The following is a 12,782-nucleotide window of genomic DNA, read 5'->3' as shown; positions in this document are numbered from 1 at the left end:
TCAGGAGATTCAAGTTCAACCAGACACTATGGCTCTTGGAAAATGAGCACAACAAACACCAGGAGACTGTTTCTCTTCTCATTCTGTTAGGAAACATAAATTGCTCAAAAGGAAGAGACAAGAATTCTTATCCAGAGGTGAAAAGTGACAAGACTCAATGAAAATAAGCTCTTCAAAGTTGCTTAAAGAGGGCTTGGAACTTTGTGTGAATATGCAGGAGAATATTCTTACAAATCCGCAAATATGTTTACAGATATTATTTATTATTTGCAACTACCTTCTAAGAACATGACTAAATTTAAGGAAGTAAAAACTTTGCATGAAAAATTGTACATCATATTTTGGTTCATCCTCAAATTCATCCACAGAATGATAAAAAGCATCTAACAATTCCAAAACACCTTAAGCACTCATTTGCAAACAGTTTCACAGCCACGGGTTATGTTCTGGACAGAAACTTTACAAGCAAGGATGTTGAACTAAAAACAAAACTCTGCCTTAAAATTTGTAATTCGCTCACTTGAAATTTGAGCTGACAAGTTTCACTTTTATCTTATAGTTAGTTTCATGTTGCAGTTCTTAGCCATCCTCATGTTTGGGGTTCAGTACTCCCAGATGATGCCAAATCTAATGCTTTTGAACAACTCCTGTTAGTGCATCAAGCACTTGGTACTGTTTGATTTGCTTCTTTCATCACACATTAGAGCCTTATTAAAATGCTGAGGTCAGCAGCCAACCACCACTGAGTAAAGACACAAATGTAAAAACAATCCACCTAAACTTAAGGATTTTTTGAGAACTGCCAAATGACTGGCACCTGCAGCCACTGCTTTCATGCAAGTATCCAAAGCCAAGGCTTGGGGATTTTTGAGGGTACAAGTGATTAGGAAAATACCGCTTTGGATCTTTACCTAAATCTGCACCCATTTTAGCCTAATACTTCTTTTCTGAGCACTTCTGATTGTCCAGACTTTTGTGGGAGCTTCAAATGCAAGGTATGTCCATAAACTGGCAGTTCAATAGTTCATTTCCTATAGACGTGTTATGCTGCTTCCATGAAATGAGGTGACCTGCTAGAGAATGTGAAATAGAGCATGTGGAATAGGACAGTGGAGAACAGCTGAAGGCCTCAAGTTCTGTAGCATATCAATTTCTTATTGAAAGTATCCCATTAAGAGAAATGCTTTCACTGAAACTTAATTTAATTACATTTAATTTCTTTAGATAAAAGAGTTCCCCAGAAGCACAGAACTATAAATTCTACAGAATCATGCCAAGATAAAGAAAAAAAAAAAGGGAAATAAGGAAGCCTAGAAGCAAACTTACTAAATTATTTTATTGCCTGAAAAGCAAGAGTAAATAAATAGCACAAGTGTTTGATGGTTTTAATTTTTATATACATTAAATAACTTTATTAAGCACAACAGAGCTTGCTTATTAATTATCCGTGAAAATTTGCTCTCTTCTTTTTATTCGTTAAGGCGCAGAGTTTCATACCTCTCCTCCTCTCTGTAAAACCGGGAAGTACGAGGAAGGAAAGCCCGAGCGCGGCAGACTCGGCGCACGGTGGGAACGGCGTCCCTGCGCTGCAGCTGTCGGTTCCCGCTCAGCCCCGCCAGAGCCGCCGCCGGTGCCGGTGAGCCCGGGCGCGCCCGCAGCGCTGCGCGCCCCGCCAGGTGCGAGCCGAGCCCCGCGGGCCGGGAGCGCAGCCCCGCGGGCCGGGGGAGCCGGGCCGGGAGTGCGGCCCCGCCGTACCTGGGGGCGGCTGCCGGGGCCGCACCTGGAGCGGAGCGGGGCGGGCGCGGGTCCGGGCCCTCAGCGCGGCGCTGCGGGGCTGCCCCGCGGGGATCCTCCTGCGCCGCCCGGGGGCCGGCGACCACCGACACCCCAGCCCGGCTCCGCCCCGCCCCGCCCCGCGGGGGTCCCCCTGCGCTGCCGCCGGCGCGGGGGTCGTGGGGCCCGAGCCCCCCCGGGCGGCGCGGCCGCTCCCGGTACCTGCGGGCGCAACTTTTCCCTCGCCGCCGTTCAAACGCGCTGCCGTAAAGCGCCCGTCTCCCGTGGCAACAAGGTTCCGGGCGAGCACTAGGTGTAGGAAGGTGATGTAAAAGTAAAACCACCCAGTGTCGTAAACCAGGTCCGGGGGGGAGGGGAGGGAGTGAGGGGGGCGGGCGGGGGAGGAGGTGACTGGAGCATTTAGACACCAGCGAGCGGATCATGGCGGATGGCCCCAGGTGTAAGCGCAGGAAGCAGCCGAACCCGCGCCGCAACAACGGTCAGTCACCCGCGGGGCAGCGCCGCGGCCGCGCTGGGGCGGCGGCGGGGCCGGGGCGGGGGCCGGGCACAGCCGTCCCGAGCGCGCCGGGGGGAGGTCGGGCGGGCGCCAAAGTAATTCCCCCGCCGCGGCTCGCCGGGAGCGCGGCTCCCTCCGCACCGTTATATCCGCTACCTGCAGCCTTCCTCGCCGCCGCCTCCCTCCTCCGCCTAGCGGTGCCTCCGCACTCCGCCGCTGTCCGGGACCGTTACACGCTGCTTCCCCCTCAAGCCCCGCGACCGCCCCGCCGCCGGCAGCGGGCTCGGGGGCCCCCGGCCGCGCCGCCGCCCTCCGGCCCGGGCGGGGACGCGGAGCCCCGCGGGGAGCGGCGGGGGAGCGGCCGCCGCCCGCCCGGCCGCGGCAGCCCCAACTCCGAAACTTGTTACCTGCGCGCTACCCCGGGCGGAGCGGGGCCTCCCCCCGGCCCCGCGGGCGGGATCGCCCCGCCGCCCGCCCGGGAGCGCCTCTGCCGCCCGCCGGAGTTTCCTCCCCGCTCGCCCGGCAGCGGGCCGGCTCCTCGCCCCCGGCCGGCGCTCGCCTTTCTCGGGGGGGCGGCGGTGGGGGACGCCGGCCGGCCCCGAGGGGACACACCCGGGAGCACACGCGGGGGAGGCACGGCCGCCGCAGCGGGCGGCGATTCGCGCGGGGGCAGCGCGGCCGCCCCGGGCCGGCGCCCCCGCTCCGCGCCCGCCCGCCCGCTCCGCGCCTCCCCGCCCCGCCGAGAGTTGGTGCCCGGCGGCGCCCCGCGGCAGCCCCGCCGGGCCGGTGGGAAGGGAGGGCTGCGCCCGGGCGGCGGGGGCGGGCGGCGAAGTTTCTTCCCTTCCCTCTGGCTTCGGAGGTACCTGTTTGTATAATAATGGGTGGTAACGGTTTGGCCGGGGGCCCCCGCTCCGCTCTCCGTGCGTGTGTGACCAGCTGCTGCAGTCTATATAAGGAATTACATTTACATTTCAGGCTTAAGGGCTGCTGTGGGGTGGTGTTTTTTTCCCCTTTGGTACGTGTGTTACTTTAAGATGCAATGGGAAGGTACACGGCGGGGGGAAATAAAGGCTCGTAACACCCACTCTCTACTTATTTTCTGGAAAATGGAGAAGTAGTTCTGTCCTCGTAGCACGACTCTTCGGAATAGGATGTAGAGCAGGCGATTTTGTAACCCTCCTTGGCAATTTTAGGTTTTATGTGGCATTTCCTGTGCAGGGTCACAGATAGGAAGGCTTTGCCTGCGATCGGAGATGTTTTCATATGCAGTGAACGGTCTCTGAAATAGATCGGAGTCACGATCGGTGCTTCACCTCTCTAATCCTCCCTGTTGGGGCATAACGTGGTGATAAATGACGGCCTTTCCAGGGGCTAACGGGTTGGTTTGATTGTGTTGAACTTAAAAGGGTTTCTTATTTTTGCTGTGTGCGTTTTCTAGCAAGTATTCTTGTTTGCACGCTCATGTTGTTAATTCCTTGTCCTAGTGTAAATATTTATATTTAGCTCATGATTTGGCTGTGTTAAAGGTAAGTTTGGAAAGTGCTTTTCTCTTTGCCTTATTAAAAATGTGGATGATCAGAGAAAGGGGCTTTTCTTGTTGCTGACGACAACATGTGTGACATGTGAGTCTGAACCACCCAGCGTCTGTGCAGGAGCTGTAAACATGTTTACCTGAACAGGAAAGAAAATGGATTTTTCTCTTAAAGATCCAGTGATATGAATGCCATACTCTTAAAGCATATCAACAGATGACTTGAGAGAGAAATTTTCTGAAAACCTGGCTTCTGAAATCGACGGGGAAAAAAGATCCTTGATTGCTGCAGCAAATGGCAACTTGTGCAGGTAGAAAAAAAAGATGGTGTTTAGTTTTCTCCTGCATGCATGTCAGCCCCCTCCTGTCTGCTGCTTTCATTCTCAAGGGAGGGATTTATTTACCACGCTTGCTGTCAGTGTTTTTCCTTTGTGCTTAATATTAGAAAACCAGATTTGAGGCTGTTTAGCACAAACCGTTTTGTCTGCAGCGTGTATCACTTGCAGAAAACAAAAGGTGTATAAGATCTGGTATCATTCCAGGTATCTTTCATCTTTATCACTTTTGGATCTCATTCCTGCACCTACTTTATTATGTAAACCTCCGAGTCTTTATCAACTAGTTCTGTAATGTAAAATGTAGTGTGTCTTGGTTAGGCTGGTTTTGGTTCCTTTTATTGAGGAATTAAAACCAACTTAAGTCATTGTGCATTGGACCATCAGGATCGGTTAGATAATAGAATCTGGATAATAGAGATTTCTCAGCAGTGGGTTTATGTTTGACTTGCAAATATTTACTGAAGAAAATGCATAGGAAAAAAATGTTAACCATTTAACCTTTAAAATAAATAAGTATGAGGCTTTTGTTTTCCCCAAAGTCGCAGAATGAACTTGGTACTTACAGGTATCTTCTGTTAATGAAGAATGGGCATAGGGGAGATGCATAAGCAACTGGCTTGTTTGTAGTATAAAAAATAAAAGCATTTTTATGTTGTTTCATATCCACGTTCCCACAGAATATGAAATTATTACAGAGAGATTGCACTAGACATCCAGTATGCCAGTTAATGATACTGAGCTATGGCATTGAGTATTGTAAACTTTTCTTCTTTTTATCTCTTGTTAAACTTAATACAGCTAATCTTACACTGTAAACTTTTGTTTTTTCTTTCTTTCCCCTGCTTTCTCTCTGTGTTTGGGAGCCATCCTGGTGCATTAACTCTAGCTGGAAAGACAGTCTTATCATCTTAACTCTGGATGGTTCCTTTTCTGCCTTGTTTATTGGTCCCTCCAGGAGGTCAGCCAAGAGCCGATTGGTGCTGCCATTGAGGCCTCCACTTACAAGGAAATCTGGCACTTCCTACCTGAGGAAAACTACCCTGTGTCATTGTCCTTAGTTCTGGCCAATACACAAACAACTTCTGCTACAGCAGAAGAGTTAACAAAGTGTTGAGATAATGTGATAACAGCAGAAACACAGCGCTGGTTGGGAGTCTCTGATCCTATCTACTTCTTTCCCTTCTCCCTCTTTTTTGGTAGAAAAATGAAGAGGAGGAAAGAGAGACATGGTTTGGGTATTTTTTGCCAGTCATCTGCATAGCCACGCTCTTGTGAGACTCCTGAGCAGACTTCAAATAGATTCAATATCAGCAAAAGTTTTCTTGTTCTGAGTTGGTTTGCAGGCTGATTAGTTGCTTTCTTAGCTTCTGTCATGTATGTTATGGGACTGTCTTAGTTTTTATTGAACAGCAAAACTAAAAGTGACATATCTTGCTCTTCAGCAATGCTGTGAGATAAATAAAACAAACTTATATTTAAAACTTTCCTTCCTAGAGTGAGAAAAGATATCAACGTAAAGTATAGATGTCCTGAAAAAAATGCAAGTATGCCTTCAGTTTTTCAGATGCATATTTGATGGTGAAAAGAGGAATGTATGAATTTGGGTAAATTCTGTGCGCTGTCAGGTGCATGTGAGGAGAAGATAGAAGCCAGCCTTGGTCACAGTGAGTTCATTACTAAAAGGTTATGTCGATTGACTTGTTAGAGTGCAATTTCAGTTGCTTTGCAGTTGGTTCTTCTCTCTTTTTTATTTCTATTAGGTAACACGCTCATATAAAGTTTTGCTACCAGGCTAAGAACTGTAAGAAGACTGTAAGTCTCTTTGAATAAGGCAAAAGCGTATTTCTTCTAGCTCCAAGGTGTTACCTACTGGCAGGACGTCAGGTGTTAGTGACACTTGGGATACAACCATTCCTGCTTGTGCCTGTCTTCTCTTGCCCCCTTGCCTTTATTTTTTGCTAGGTATCATGTTTTCACTCTAATGTTAATTTAAAGTTGCAATTTGGGATTTGTGGAATGTAACCTGAGTTAAAATTCCAGGCACAGTGAACAGGTCTACATGGACAGCTGAATTAACTGTTTGAGACCAAGGAAACCTTCTCTCTTATAAACAAGTAGTATTTCTGTTTTAGTGTTAGCTACTGAAATATAGTGTGAGTTCTCTTAAAAAGGTCACTATTTCTTCATTTTTCTCTCAGCAGTCAGTGCTTGTTATTTTAACAGTTGTGAAGCAGGTTGTCTTATGGTAATTAATTACCTGAGGCAGTTGGATGTTTTAAAGGTAATTTGTTTCCTGAAACAGTTTGCCTTGCTTGTAGGGCTCTGTACATGTGCTGCTGAAAGGGTTAATAAAAAAGTAGCAAGAAGATGAAACTTTCCTTCTGACATGGGCTTCCCTCTCATAGAAATCACTCAATGTTTTTATTTAGAAGTTTGAGGCTTTGATTTCTTTGAATTCAGTCCATATTTTCTGCTGAATATTTTTAATTACATCACGTAGACTCTATGGGGAGGGGTTTCTGAGGACTTTGGGCTTTATGACCGGTCCTATTAATTGGTGTTACTGACTTTGGCTGGGCTCTTGCTCTCTGTAAGCAGCTCCTCTGTGGACAGAGCAGGAGGAAGGGGTTCTACAGCTGTTCCCTCTTTCCTTCCCCACCAAGACTCCGGTTGTGGCATTAGCCTGTAATTTTTTCTTATAGAGGTTTTCCAGTGCTGGGGGAGAGGCTGAAGTACTCTGAAGTCAAAATATCACTGTAATGCCTTTTCTCATGTGGAAACATCTGTTTTAATAGAGTTTAAAATGCCAGTGAGGGATGGCAGACACTATTAACATGTGTGGGACTCTGTATTACTATGGTAAAGAAATAAAATTAACTTTTGTGAAACTTGGATTGTAGGTTTTTAACTCGGGGTTTTTGAACTGATTTTTGATCAACTGCTCTCTGTTGCAGAGAAACTGCTGAAACTACATTATCTGGCCAAATGCCTCTTAAGCATCCCTGCTTCTAAATTCAGTCATTATTATTTACCAAAAATATAAGCTTATTGCTGAAGTCATTAGCTGTTTGTAGTCACTTCAAAAACATTTAGCTAATTGATATTGCAAGCTGAATGGAGTAGGTGTGCTTTATCAACTGTAAACAGTACATTCTGAGTCTCTGGAAATCATAAGGGTTCTACTCATGATAGGTTTCAAAAAGCCAAAACTAGAGGTTGAAACCCAAAAATTACTTTGTTTTTAAGTAGGCTTTCCTACTGTATTGCAAAGTACAGTTCCAGATTAACTTTCAGCTGATTAACATCAATATTCCTGAGTTTTTGGTGGTTGTTACCTACATTTTTCAAGAGGACTCACACCTAGGATCTTTTCTGTTTTGGGCAAGTAAGCAGAACCCTGTCTTTCATTTGTGGTCTCAGAAACATTGGTGCTTAATTCTGGCAGCTATAATAGGCCTGTTATTTTTGAGAACTAAATTCTCAAGTGACTTACCCAAGGTCACACAGGAAGTCCATAGCAAGACTGAGTCCCAATCCATTTTTAATCCTCAGGACTACTCTTGCATTTGGCTTGATCTAGTGCCTTAAAGGGAAAGAATAGCTTTGTCATTTGGTAGTTACTATTCCTTTCAGCTTGATTGTTGAAGTTCGTTCATATTTATAGGAATATTTTGCTTCCACCAAACAAGTGGCAAGACGCAAAATTCAGTTTTTTCTTTTGCCATTTTCAGATGGTATTAAGATAGGATTTTCACTGGTGATGTTTCCTGTCTTCATAGTCTATGTAGTGATGTGCCAGAAAAGTAGAATGTTGTCTTCTGGTGTGTTTTGTACTTCCAAATCTTATGTTCAGTGATGCAAGGGTAGACAAAAATCACGTCAGGAAGGAATTAGTTAAAGACTACACTGTTAACATCAACACCCCTGCTGGGATGGGGAGGGTTTTCAGGGGACTGTGTTGGAGTTGAACATCTGGGCATAAATTATTTCATCAGATGTTGGTTTGGTTGTGACAGTAATGACTAGAGAAGAGTCTCAGTGTATTACCAGCATTTCTAATACTTGAAAATGGTAAGTAAATAAAAAAGCATAAGTCCTCCTCAAAACAAAACTTTCCCAGGAATGTCTTAATAAGTGCCAGGCCTGATAAGTTGACTAGACTGGGCCAAACAGGACAAACACATGCAAGTCTAGGTTTTGCCACCACAGCTGCTTGTCACAGGTGGAGCTGTGTGGGAAGCAGCTGTGGGTGCAGGTGGGTGCTGCTCCTGCCTGGGCAGCACGAGGCAAAGGTGGGTATGCAGAGTGTTCTCATATCTTCATTTGTGAAGATGTGTGGTTAGCTCCACTCATGAGACACTGCAATACATCGGTTAGGATAGGGATTCTTTTCTGCTGAGGGAAATGCTGTTGGAAGTTTTTAGTAATTAAAAAAAACTATATAGGCAAACCCTCAAGCAAAGGCTGGAGAGTAGAGGGTTGTGTGCATGTGTGCTGCATGGGTGAGGCACAGCGTGTATGAGGGAGGAAGAGTGGAGTAGGCAGGGGTGTAGTCTGCTTCTCACTGAAGGTCTGATACCTCATTTCTGATGCACCTTGCTGGCCTTCCAGGGAGGAATGTATTTGGCTGCTGCATGAGAAGATCACAGTGGTAAATAGCTTTGACCTTAGTTGGCTGGGTGATGCCTTGAAATACTGAAATTGTTGTTGTGTAGGGGGTTTTAGGAGTGTATTGTTTTGTACTACTTTCTATTTCCATGTTATGTTGGCAAGTTTTTCAACCTTTTATAAGCCATTGCCTCTAATACTCTGTTGATTTTTTAGCTAATTATTATGTGCTCATGTGTTTCTCAGTCTTGGTTTGCTTTTCTGGTTCTCCAGTTCTTTGCATCTTATTTTATTATTGTTGGAAAGAGTAACAAAAGTTTGATATTTTAAAAAAACTGTTCACAGTTGCAACTTTCTAATCTTTGTGACCATTCCTTTGATTTTTCCTATTGAGCTACAGTTTGTTTATTTAATAATCTATTTATCTCTTTTTTGCATAGATAAGTAGTACTCCTGAGTGACAGTCAAGAAGAATGGGAATCTCAGTCAAGAGCAGTGAGACTTGATGGATAAAATACTGACTCCAGTTAAATGCAGTGTAGCTTTATAAATCTATTTCAGTACTCCTGAGAAAGAATACTGCTTCCATCACACAGAATGTAAGCACCTTTCAGCAGTAAGAATGTATGTACTGAGTCTTCCTGCATCTTGGCCTATACATCCAATTCCTTGTGTGAGTACCTGGCAGCTTACATTCATGTGTTAGCAGGATAGGTGATGGTAGAGTAGAAAGAAGAAACTTGTTAAATTGTTATCTAGATGTGGACCAGTGAGGCAAGATTCAGATGTTTCAGTTGGGTAGTGCTGAACATATTAACCATGTTTCTTTAGACTTGTACATTTGTCCCCAGAAAGGAGCCTTTTTTACTTTGCCTCACTCTGATTGTCTCAGATGCCATTAGTGTAATGTAATATATTTTATTTTAACATGCCTTTTCAGAGCAGCAGAAGTTAACTAAAAATATGCTTTCTCATTTTTGAAAGTCAGTACTGTTTGAAAGCAGCCTGTTTCAGTTCTCTCCTTTTCAGCTGTCATTCCCAGCTGTCACAACCTCCGTGATGTGAGGACTTTACCCCTGTTGTTTCAAAGCAGTTTGGTTAACAGCTGCTGTCACCCAAAGGTTAAAACCTGAAAATGGGCATCCTTTATTGGTTTCCTTACAAATATTTGCTTTCTGTTTGGTAGCATCTTTCTTGTTGCTCTCCCTTCAATGTGTTCCATTGATCCTATTTTTGGAGAGCTGTGTAAAGCAAGTGAGCATGTCTAATGATGAACGTATTCTTAATTATAACTGAAAAAGAGAGCAAAGAAAATTTGTTTGCTGTGCTGTGATGACATTGCATCCTGTTCAGTTAGGATTTGTGAATATGAGTAGCAGTTGTTGTTCAGTGAAAGGACATGTAAAATTAGTTCTTTAAAACACCAAAAACGCTCTATGATATGGGAGTGTATTGGAAGGAAGAGAAACAACTGTTCCTTAACTAACTGCATAGTAATCTGTACTTCTGATGCAGACATCCTCTCTTTCTGCAACTCCTCTGTTTTTTAGCTTCTCACAGGTCAAGTGATAGATTGGGAGCACTGGAGGAACTGGCAAGATCATTGGAGATAAATGAGTTATAAGCCTTGCTCAGAACTATGGTTCTGAGAGTGATTTTTATGGACAGCACTAGAAGGGGTTAAGAGTCTGATGTGGTAGAGAGTATTTTTACCTATGAACTACTGTGCCTATCCTTGTTAGGATCAAATGCTAGTTGAGCCAGTGATGCTAGAGAACACCTTCAGTTATTGTGATATAAAATGTTTTCATTATTTCAGCAAATATCCTTTTCCCAATTCTCTTTGATAGGCAGCTGACAGACAGTGAGGGCAATTTTCTTTCTATTTTGTAGGCATCCATCCACAGATGTGTATATGGAAGAAAGCAAAATGATATAACAAAACATCACAAATGTGGCATGATTTGAAAAAAGCCTGGGGAAATATATTCCATCTGAAAAAGGACAAACTAAAGAACAGAAAAATCAGGCCTTAACTACAAGACTTAAGTTGATTTTTGTTGGACTGGTAGGTCTCTAAAGCAGCAGGTTGGGCTTTTTATTTGTTTGTTTTCCTAACACCTTCCTCCTCATGTAAGCTAACATAATTTTTATTAATGCCTAGAAGCATCAGGGAGATGAGTTGTCCCCTTTTCTAAGATGCACTTGACTTTAAACAGTTTTTCTTGAGGTATTTTTGCCTTGTGTGCTTCCAGATATGTATCCGATTTTCCTTCTTGTCCCTTCTAGTCCATTTTGTCATTTCTCTTAAGTTCCTGTAAGCTATCCACTATAAGTCATGTTAAGTCTTAGACTGGAAAAGGAGATACTGTTCAGAATCTGTAACCTGTTAAATCTTCCATCCTGTTTTGTTTATGTCTTTCCAAAGCCTTTCCTTTTCTTCATGGTATTCCTGGCACAGCTATTTGGTTAAGCCAAGCAAAACAGAACCAGTCACACACTACTGGATTCATTCTTATGCTATTGTTCACAGGAAGGACCTAGGTACAGTTTGCCTGGTAAAGAGCATGAGGTGGTGAATAAGAGCTTTGAAGCAGATTTGGAGCTGTAATGACTGGCTTCCTTCCCTGCTGCTGTCCCTTCCCCTTCCTTGCTAAGCATTTTCATTTGAAATACTAAGGTGTGGTCATGGGCATATCTGTTCTCAACTTCCAGTAATTTTTTGCTCACTGCTGAGCTGCACCATAATTACATATGCAAATGTAGTATTTTTTCCCCCTTCTTACCTTGCACATGTGGGAGAGGAAGATAAAGTTGCAGAATACTGTTGGGGATGTGCTGCTGTTGAGGAGATGCTGCAGATGGCTGCAGAAGCAGACAAGTACTCGATCTGCAGGACGAGGCTCAGCAGGGGATTTCAGAACTTCTGAGTCTGAAGGGCAACAAGAAAACAGTATTCTTGCCAACTTTAAACTTTAGATAGGAGCAGATTGTAGGATGGCTTGTTATAACAACCTATTTTGATACATTCTAGCTACTGGGTGCTGAAAGTCAATTTGCGTTTGCAGTACAGATTTGTTTTGTAGACATATATATATATATATATATCTGCATCTATCTATATCTATATATCTGTAGTTATATCCAATAATTTAATTTATTAGACTGGTCTGAATGCTCCCAGTATTAACACAAGGTAGATTTCTGTTCATAAGTGTTGTAATGATAGTGAAACCACAGAGACTTATTCTATGAAATAAGCTATTCTAACTTCTGCCCTTCATGGTAAGGCTTACCTTGTACATTTTCCAGATTTGGAATTGACAGATGTACTGTATTCCTGGAACACTGAATATGATTTTGAGCAAATATTGGAAGACAGAATTGGTTCTATAGTGCAATCAAAATGCTGGGAGACTTTCTGCACAATAGTGAAATAGTACCTTAGAAATGAGAAGCAGAATTTAATTGGTAGCTGTGGCCTAGGAAAGGGGAAATAGTTCCAGTGACACATCACACAGTATAACGTGCCATGGTTCTCTGTTTCACCACGTGATTAATCACGCCTGCATAGTTCATGTGCTGGTTACATGATGATGAGCCTGGCTTAAAAAGATGGGCCTGGCTTTTACCTCAGCATATGAGTGAATAAAACTAGTGGCAGACTTTCTGTTTCTGTGAACTAAGCCAGTTCACACAAGGAGAATTTTAGCTTTTCAACTGTAAAGGATACAAATAGACTTAGTTGAATAAAAATTATGACATACAGCAGTGGTTTATGATCCTGACAGAAGTTCTTACAAGATGTTTGATGCAAGCTGTTGTCTGTGGATCTGATGCTTCAAAAAATGTTTTTGGCAGTACTGCTTGTAATGGTACCAAGATGCTTTCCTTCAGAAGTGAAATAAAATAAGGTGGTTAAGAACTCCAGCAAATATAGGCATTTTCTTTGTTTTAGTATGAAGTTGCAAGCCTTCTCCATTTATGTCACGTGCCTGGAAAAAAGTAATTAAAA

The 12,782-nt window shown here is 43.9% G+C and overlaps 1 protein-coding gene across 5 annotated transcripts in view; it reads left to right on the top strand.

The window, feature by feature from the left end:
- Positions 1 to 2,188: 2,188 nt before the first annotated feature.
- Positions 2,189 to 12,782, top strand: part of ZEB1 (zinc finger E-box binding homeobox 1) — a 120,226-nt gene continuing 109,632 nt past the window's right edge. For 3 of the 5 annotated variants that reach the window (XR_009420169.1, XM_059490516.1, XM_059490510.1), the window contains exon 1: positions 2,189 to 2,272. Coding sequence is in view for 2 of the 5 variants with exons in the window: in XM_059490516.1 (XP_059346499.1) it covers positions 2,215 to 2,272 (58 nt within the window). In the remaining 3 variants the exon portion in view is untranslated. Of the gene's footprint in view, positions 2,273 to 2,984; positions 3,150 to 12,782 lie in introns of those variants that run through there. The other 2 variants (XM_059490528.1, XM_059490521.1) reach the window with 1 other exon arrangement.

The sequence above is a fragment of the Ammospiza nelsoni genome, chromosome 1 (genome assembly GCF_027579445.1).
Source record: "Ammospiza nelsoni isolate bAmmNel1 chromosome 1, bAmmNel1.pri, whole genome shotgun sequence".
Taxonomy (NCBI): domain Eukaryota; kingdom Metazoa; phylum Chordata; class Aves; order Passeriformes; family Passerellidae; genus Ammospiza; species Ammospiza nelsoni.
Note: the sequence above shows the minus strand (reverse complement) of the source record. Positions and strands in the feature narration are given on the sequence as shown.